Source organism: Eriocheir sinensis, chromosome 33 (genome assembly GCF_024679095.1).
Source record: "Eriocheir sinensis breed Jianghai 21 chromosome 33, ASM2467909v1, whole genome shotgun sequence".
In the NCBI taxonomy this organism is placed as follows: Eukaryota; Metazoa; Arthropoda; class Malacostraca; order Decapoda; family Varunidae; genus Eriocheir; species Eriocheir sinensis.
This window is the reverse complement of record NC_066541.1, coordinates 9,299,525-9,308,635: the sequence shown is the minus strand read 5'-3', so window position 1 is coordinate 9,308,635 and position 9,111 is coordinate 9,299,525. Positions and strand designations below refer to the sequence as shown.

General features: G+C 39.0%; 1 protein-coding gene and 1 long non-coding RNA gene across 2 annotated transcripts in view; both read right to left on the bottom strand.

Moving 5' to 3' along the window:
• LOC127006843 (obscurin-like) overlaps positions 1-8,694 on the bottom strand; it is a 40,479-nt gene extending 31,785 nt beyond the window's left edge. The window contains exons 1-2 of the mRNA XM_050877198.1: positions 8,670-8,694; positions 4,797-4,955 (exon numbers count right to left, since the gene is read on the bottom strand). Of these exons, the coding sequence (XP_050733155.1) occupies positions 4,797-4,955; positions 8,670-8,694 (184 nt within the window). The remainder of the gene's footprint in view (positions 1-4,796; positions 4,956-8,669) is intronic.
• LOC127006698 (uncharacterized) lies at positions 1,812-2,668 on the bottom strand. The gene is made up of 2 exons (XR_007759704.1): positions 2,147-2,668; positions 1,812-2,008 (listed from the first exon to the last, which is right to left on the bottom strand). It is a non-coding gene; the product is annotated as an uncharacterized LOC127006698 (long non-coding RNA).
• Positions 8,695-9,111: the final 417 nt, after the last annotated feature.

Sequence of the window (9,111 nt, the reverse complement as noted above, 5' to 3'; positions counted from 1 at the left end):
CCCGGAAGGAAGGAAGGAAGGGAGGGAGGGAGGGTAGGAAGCTTGGTCTGGCAACACTCGCCCCGCTCTTGTACTGATTCTCATTTTCCTTCCTCATCTCCTTTTTCACGAGCTTGTTTTCTTTTTCTCTTTTTTTGGTGGAGTTTTTTTACGTCTTTGTTTAAGTGGTTGAGCGTGTGAGGATTTACTTATTTTAGTGCTCGTGTCGGTTATTCGCTGCGCTTTTGTTTTTGTATTGTTGTTGATGTTGTTGTTGTTGCGAAGTTGGTAACATTGGTATGCATAGCCTTACTTAAAGCAGTTGTTTGGCGCATGCTCATTGTTTCGCCGTTGTGTAAAGGATAAAAGCATGTGGATTTGAGTTTGTGCGTTTCATTTATTGTCATTTCATTTATATATACGATATTCTTCACGATTAAAATAAAATAAAACAAAAGAAAACGAATCCCAACCTATTATTAATCGCTTCTCTTAAACATTCCTTTCTCTTACTGATTTACTGACGCATCTACTGATTATTCCATTACTATTTTTTATATTTATTTTTCTTCTTATGCGTATTCTTATTCTAATCTTTATTCTCATTAACTATTTTATTTTTATTTTTCGCCTCTAGATGGGGAGAGAAAGAAAACAAAAATAAGAAAAACAGAAAGAAAAACAGCAACAGAAAAAGAGGATAACGAAGGAAAACGAGAAAAAGGGAGGAAGCGACAGAAGGCGAAAAAACAGAAGGAAAAGGAAAAACTATTCATACTCATTCTAATTTTTCTTCTTAATATCATCATTACCATATGTTTCAAAAGGCCAAAATATGTAAGAAAAAATATTTGCTACAGAATGACTGAAAAACACTTGACACGCTACTCAGTAAAATCCACCAACGTTTACACTCGCTCAACAACAGAGAACAAACAACATTCTTCATTCTTCCAGCTTTTTTTTGTATCATTTTTGTGTGTACATTGCGCGTGTGTATCACCTTCCATGTTGGCGCGTTTAACCTTTCAAACACTTCTCTTTTACGCTTTGAACACAACCTCTTCGGGCAGGTGAAGTGTAATCATTCTTTCGACTGTTTAATGTTTCACGGTTATAAATTGTCTGCGTCGTTTTACCTGCCATACACGTCCATACTTTACATTATTTTCCTTCCTTTACTTTCATTTATCATCCTTTCTCGTTTCCTTTATTCCTTCCCTTCTTACTTCTTTCTCCTTTCCCCGCCATTTTCCCTTTACTTTTCATATTTTTTTTCTCTCCCTCCATCCCTTCCTTTCTTCATTCCATTCTTACTTCCTTTCCTCACTTCATATATCCTTTGTTTCCATCCCTTCCATCCCTCCTTCCTTTCCTCCTGTCCACTCCATTCCATTTTCCTTTCCCTTCTTCCATCTCTCCATCCCTTTCTTTCCCTTCCTTTTCTTTCCTTTCTTTCTTCATTCGTATTCCCACATCATTCCTTTCTTCTTTTTATCTTTATTTCCACCTTCACGTACTATTCTTTCATCAACTAAATACTTCATTGTTATAAATATTCTGTGCATTATATACCTAATCTCTCAAACATTTCCTCACTTCACCTTTCATGAATTTAACCTTCCAATTTTAATCACCTAAATACTGCATTGGTCTATTATTCTACCATTACTCTATCGTTATCTACTACTATTATTATTTTATGCGTTACATCGTCTGTCATACTTTTCCACACTCCACCTTTCATGCACTTCGACCCCTCTCTCCACACGCACACACCTGGAAGAACTATATGAAGTGAAGTTCTAGAGAGTCTTTCATACACAAAATACTTCCTTGTTAGATATATTCCACGCATTACCTCATCTGTCATCCATTCCCTCCTTTCACTTTCCTATCGTTTCTTTCTTTCTTCTTTTTTTCCCTTCCCTTTTCACCTTCACGTTGCTATTTTTCATCCAGTAAATACTTCTTTGTTTTATATATATTCAACCCGAAACTTCATCTATCATCCATTCCCTCATTTCACCTTCCTATCCTTTCTTCCTTTCTTCCTTTCTTCCTTCCCATTTCACCTTCACGTAACTGTTTTTCATCCACTAAATACTTCCCTGTTATATATATTCAACGTGCATAACTTCACCTGTCATCCATTCCCTCATTTCACCTTCCTATCCTTTCTTCCTTTCTTCCCTTTAACCTTCCCTTTTCACCTTCACGTAACTGTTTTTCATCCACTAAATACTTCCCTGTTAAATATATTCAACGTGCATAACTTCACCTGTCATCCATTCCCTCATTTCACCTTCCTATCCTTTCTTCCTTTTAACCTTCCCCTTTCACCTTCACGTAACTGTATTTCATCCACTAAATACTTCTTTCTTTTATATATATGCAACGCGAAACTTCAACTATCATCCATTTCCACACTTTACCTTTCATGCACTTCACCTCCACCACTTCACACACGCACACACACACCTGGCGCGTCTAAATGAAGTGTAGCTGAGAGTCTGGTTTCCTGTTCCGCTTCAGACACAAACAACTGAAATACTCCATCGAAGTAAATTCCGTGAAGTCATTAGTTTCTCCACGAAGACCAATTCTCGTTATCTTTCCAGGCCCCTCTTGTGCCTCTCTCTCCTTCTCCCTCTCCCTCTCCCTCTCTCTCTCTCTCTCTCTCTCTCTCTCTCTCTCTCTCTCTCTCTCTCTGGCGCACACAAGGTCACATAGATGTTTTTTTTGCGGAAAGTTGGAGAGGCAGGGAGGAAAGGCGGGAGAGAGAAAGAGCGGGAGAGAAAGGATGAATGAATGGAGGAAGGAAGGAAGGAAGAAAGGAGAAAGAAGACAGGAAAACAGAAAGAAGAAAAGAGGAAATGAGAAAAGGAGAGAAAGAAGAATGGAAGGATTGGTGTGAGAACACGAAGGGAGGAAGGTAGAAAGGAATGAGGAAAAGAAGGAATCGAGAAAGAAGAAGAGGGAAGAGAGAAAAAAAGAAATGGGAGGGAAAAATGTGAAAAAGAAAAAAAAGGGACGGAAGGAAGAAAGAACGGAAGGAAGGAAGGAAGAGGAATGGAATCAACGAACGAAAGAAGGAAGTAAGGGAGAAAGGAAGGTATATCAAAGCAAGGAAAAGAGGATGGAAGGATGAAAGAAAGGAAGGAAGGAACGAGGGTACAAGGTAAGAGAGGTCGGTCGAAGGGAAGGCAGGGTGAAGGAAAAAAGGCGGAAAGAAAAGAATGAACATACAACCAAAATCTTGTTTGTCATGAGCCAGAAAACTCTTGTGTATATTTGCATACACATTTTTTCTCCTTCATTTTCCGTGATGCGAACAACCCAGTATTTCCTTTATTCATGTTTCCGGAATCCTCTTTCATTCCTTTTGCTCCCCTTCCTTCCCTTCCCTTCCCTCTCCCCTTTTATCCGATCTTCCCCCTCGCTTACTCTTCTTCCCTTTAGCTTTTTTTTTTGCTTCTCGCTCTTTCTCTCCTCTCCCCCTTTGTTATCTATATTCTTTCCCCCTTCCTCTACATCTCCATCTCCCTCTCTCCCCTCTCCATAGTGCTTTCTTTTCTCTTTCCATTTCTTTATCCCTCTCCCTCGCTTACTCTTCTTCCCTTTAGCTTTTTTTTTGCTTCTCGCTCTTTCTCTCCTCTCCCTCTTTGTTATCTATATTCTTTCCCCCTTCCTCTACATCTCCATCTCCTTCTCTCTCCCCTCTCCATAGTGCTTTCTTTTCTCTTTCCATTTCTTTATCCCTCTCCCTCGCTTACTCTTCTTCCCTTTAGCTTTTTTTTTTTGCTTCTCGCTCTTTCTCTCCTCTCCCCCTTTGTTATCTATATTCTTTCCCCCTTCCCCTACATCTTCATCTCCCTCTCTCTCCCCTCTCCACAGTGCTTTCTTTTATCTTTCCATTTCTTTATCCCTCTCTCTCCCCTCTCCCTCTTTTTCGAACCCTCCATCCTCGTCTCCCCCTTTCCCAATCAGTCATCTTCCTTTATGTGTCACTCATTCTTTTCTTTCCTTCTTGCCTTCTCTCTCACCCCCTCCTCCCTCTTTTCTCTCTTCTCTTTACCGTCCCTCCCCTCCTCCCGTCCCTCACTCTCCCTTTCACTGTCTCCTACATCCCCTCGCCTATCTTGGGGTCGTTTTAAATTACCTGCTGGGCGGAATTACCTGACGCTACCTGATGTTGGGCAGAGGTCACCTGGAATACCTGGATTTGCTAGTTTTGGGTTTACATAACGCTGGCTCATGAAACTTTTCTTAATATATTCAGTAACGCATTATAAGATTTATATGTCACGAAGACGTAAACTCGAACATTGATTATATATATTGGAATACTTATATCTGAGAATTTACCACACCCACACCCACACACTCACACACCCACACCCACACCCACCCACCCACACACACACACACAACCCCTTTCCCCCACCACCACACACACATACACACACGAACATAATATACTTTTCCGTGTCCCTATTCCAGCTTATGAAGGCGAGGGCGACACGCGAGCAAAAACACCAACTTCTGGGGGCGAGGAGAGATTATTTCCAACACATCATTTTTCACGCCGTCTTAACCCGCTAAACGTAGACGCGCAACGCTTAGTCTGGAGCCTCGCGACGGAAATATTACGGAAAACGGAAAATACTGACCCGTAACGTCGGCGGAAATGGGAGCTGTATCATGGGCCGCGAGGCTACGAGAAAACTTCCCTAATTACCAAGGTTTCTTATCACCTGGGAGCGTCACCTTGATCAGCGGCTCACCTGGGCACGCGTACACCTGGCGGGTCTTACCTGGGTCAGTGAGGTCAATGGCAGCGATCTCCTCATCCTCGGCGTTGGGCTCGGAGGGGTGGGCCGTCTCCTTGACCTCCTTCCTGGCCTTGTGACCCCGGAAGCCAGCCTGGATCTTGGTGGCCGCCTTCTGCACCTCGGGGTCGTTAAGGTCAATATCTGGAGAGGAAAAAGTCAAGTTAGAAATGTCACTCGTAGGATATGATGTAAATTAAGGTTAGCTTTGCGAGAGAAAGATCAGTTTTGTTTACTGGATGAAAAATGATCGGTTTGGTTTGTAAGATAAAAGAGATGCTTATAAATGGTCAGATTAGGTAAGGTAAGTCGTATGAAATATGATATAAATTCAGGTTAGCTTAGGGAGAGAGATAAAAAAGGTCAGTTCGATTTTCAGGATGAAGAGATGCAAATTAACAGTTGGTTTGTTTTGGTCAGCTGTAAGGGATGTTTCGCAAGGTTAGCTTAGGTAAAAGAAAAAAAAGATCGTGAAAGATAAGGTGCAAGAGATATAATCAGCTTTGCGATAAAATGAGGTCAGTATGGGGTGGTGGAGAAAATAAAGTATAACAGTTACTAACCTTCCTAAATGAAAACAAATGATGCAAGATTAGTGCGTGACCATTTGGACGGACCTCTTTGTCTTAAGACGTCAGGTTAGATTATCATCCGAGGTCAATGAAACAAAACATCAAAGGTTGAACGCGTGAAAACACTGAGGAGAGGAAGGAGCAGGAATAGGAAAATAAGAAGCGGGGATAGCAGAGGAAAAAACATGTCAGGGTGGCGTAGGTTCGTGAGGCAAATGGAAGGAGGAAAATATTAGGGGATTTGTCACATGAATATAAATAATGTATACTGGATTGATTGTACTGTAAAATCATGGCGCCGCAAAATGTATACTGGATCATTAGAAAACGGTGGATAAATATCATAAGTAGGAAAGATGTCAAGCTTTCTTGGAATCTTTGAAATAATTGAAAAAATAAATAAAAGAATGAATAAAATAAGGAATAAGGAATAAAATAAGATATCATAATCAATCGGTATCAGCTTATGTGAAGACGACGGGAAAATACGTTAGTCTCGGGAAAAAAATAAAAGTAATAGAAAACATTTACTAATAAGCAACATTATAAAAGCAAAATACCCAAAGACTTACTACAACATGATTTATAAAAGGAAGTGAGTATCAAAGAAAGTTACGACAGATAGCTTCAGGAGGAGAAGAAAAGTAAAAGTTCAGCTCAAACTTACGAGAGAGAAAAAAAGAGAGGAACAAGATAAAAAAATAATAAAACTGAGAGGGAGACAAAAGATGATCTCCCATTATATCGATAGGAAGAAGGAAGGAACGAGGGTCAGATGGCGATAATAATGAGGCCAGGTCAGTGCCGGGGAAGAATGTCAGGTCATTTCAGGTCAGTTGGGCCCCGCGAGGTAATTGGAGGAAAAAAGGATCAGTGTGGCCGTGATGGAGGAAAAGAGAGGAAAAAAGGGTAGGCGGAGACCATCATAAGGGTAGACAGAGAGATAGATACACAGACAGACAGATAGATATATAGATGGATAAATAGAAACAGAAAGAAAATAAGAGAGAAAGAGGAAAGGGCAGGGAGGAAATAAATTGTCAGTGGGGACGTTGATATATATGATAGGGGAAGAGGAAAGCCCCCCAAAAAGATGTAGAGGAAAAAATAACGATGTAGGAATAGACAGGGAAAAGTACGTAGTAGATTTATTGGGGCATATATAAAGGGAGAACCGCTCTGAGTGTACGATTAATGGCTTCAACAGGTGAGGCACGGAAGGTGAACTAATGCACGGAGGGTCAGGTACGTGCAGGTAAATGATGAAGTATCTCAGTGAAGAAATACGTGAACATATTATGATAAATGTCAAGAAAGGGAAAAAAACACCTCAGCCCTAAATTAACTAACTTTAAAATGAAGCAAAAATGAAAGAGGGCATAATTATATAATTTAAAAAGCAGTATTCATATGGAAGTCACCTAATTAGTAGAACATGATATAAATATGTCAAATAGGAACATTGTTGAGGTATTTAAACATAAGTGAAAAATAAACGAATCAGAAAGGGTATGAAGAAATAAATTATGAAGTTAATAATAAATAAAAATAACGACGAAAAAAGAAGAGAGGCAAAGGAAAGTAGGAAGTAAGAGTAAAAGTATAATATGAACATGATAAATACAGAATAATACAGCTCTTTTGAGGGAAAAAAATGTAGCAAAAAGCAAAAAGGGGAGAGAAGAGAGGGAAGTAAAAATGCAATACAAACTTCCCATGAATTTGAACCAAAGGATAAAGAAAACAAAACAAAAAGGTGTTAAGTTATTCAGATCCACAAAACAATGACCAAATAAAATAAAAAGTTAGTTGAGGAGAGGAAAAGTAAAAAAGCGAATGGAAACTTATTCATAGATACAAAGTTAATGGACAAAGAAGAAAAGAAGAGTAAAAAGTGAATGGAAAGTTATTCATAGATACAAAACTAATGAATGAAAAAGGAAAACTGAGGTAAAGAAAAGTAAAAAAAATGCATGTGGAAAATTATTCACAGATACAAAACAAATGAACAAAAAAGAAAAAAAAAAAGGAAGAGAAAAGTAAAAAGACGTATGGAAAGTTATTCATAGATACAAAACAAACAAACAAATAAACAAAGGGGAAGAAAGATAAAAATAAAAATAGAAATCCATGGAAAGTATAACCAGGCGTAAAAAAAAAAGAAGGAATTAAGTTAGGGTGAGAATAAAGAAAGAAAAAAGGAGAGGGGGAGTTTAGGTCACTGAGAGGGCGAAGTAAAGAAAGGGGAGAAAAAGGGTCAGATGAGATTAGTGTGTGTAGAGGGAGAGCGGCGAGGGAGAGGCGCGGAATTAATGGCGCTGGGGCGAAGTCAATACAGGTAGTGAACGGGAAAGGTCAGGTGAGGTGATTAAGTGGTAGAATTAAGGTGGGGAAGGATTAGACGAGGTCACTTACTCTCAGGAAGTGAAGGGGATGTGGGTTGTGGAGGGTCAGGGCTGTTGGTGTTGGTGTTTTATTTAGAGAAGTTCAGGAATAAATAAAAACAGAGGGATAAATAATTGAATAAATAAACAAATGGCCAGGTGGTTAAGGTTTGTATAACTCCGTTTGTACATTGCTATAAAGTTGTGTTTTATTTTTCCTGTTTAATTCAAAAGTTCATGTATTATTATTCTGTTCAAAGTGGTTTATGTTTTATTTTTTGCTTAATTAGAGGTTTTCATATTTCAGTGTTTCTGTGTAAAGAGATTCGGGTTTTATTGTTGTTTGGGCAAGTTTATGTTTAGATTTATTGTTAAAGAGGTCCTGTGTTTATTCTTGTTTAAATGGTTTCAAGTTTATTTTTATCTGTTTAAAGGTGTTCGTTTTATTTTTCTATTTAAACGGTTTCATGTGCTTCAGCAGTTTGTATGACTCCCTTTGTGTGCTCGTGTACGATATTTCTGCTTAAAGGGTTTAGGAGTCGATAAAGTCCAGGTGTGTCTGTGGTTTATATGGCTCTTTGTGCGTGCGATTCCCCTCATCTCTGGTCTTTTGTTAACACATGGACATCTTTAAAAAGCTTTTCCCCCACACACACAAACGCACACGGGATCATTTCTAGTCAGCCTTTACTTGCTACATTCAGGCTAACTTTTAATTCCTACCTTACGTCACTCAACTAATTTATCCATTTTTTCTGCAAACATGATAGTTTCCTTTCCCTGCCTTAATCATACACACGTCACGGTCTAAAATCTGGCCTGTCTTGTTTATTTTTGACTTTACATTCCTCCCCTCTGCCCCTTTTCTGGTCTATCCGTTTATCTTGTTAGCGTTGTGATACCTTTCTTTTCCCTCACGAACGCCATGGTCTCAATCCTGTTAAAAATATGTTACCTGTTTATTTCCGCCTAACATTTGATTCCTCCCCTACGTCCCTCTCTAGCTATTTTTCTTTTACATATACACACATATACATAATTTTCCTTTTACACACACTATGGTCTTACTCTTGTGCAATCTATTTTCCATTTCTGCTTAATATTTGATACCTTCCGTATTGTATTTAGCTATTCAGTTGAACATATACACACTTATAATTGCTTTTTTTTCCCTTTACACACACTATGGTCTCAATCCTGTCCAGTCTATTACTCCTTTAAGTCCTTCTAACCTATAATTCCTTCCCTATGTCCCTCTCTGTAGGTATTTATTTCAACATATATTTTAACACCTACGTATATATATTTTCCCTTTACACACCCCAGTCTCAATCCTAGCCAGGC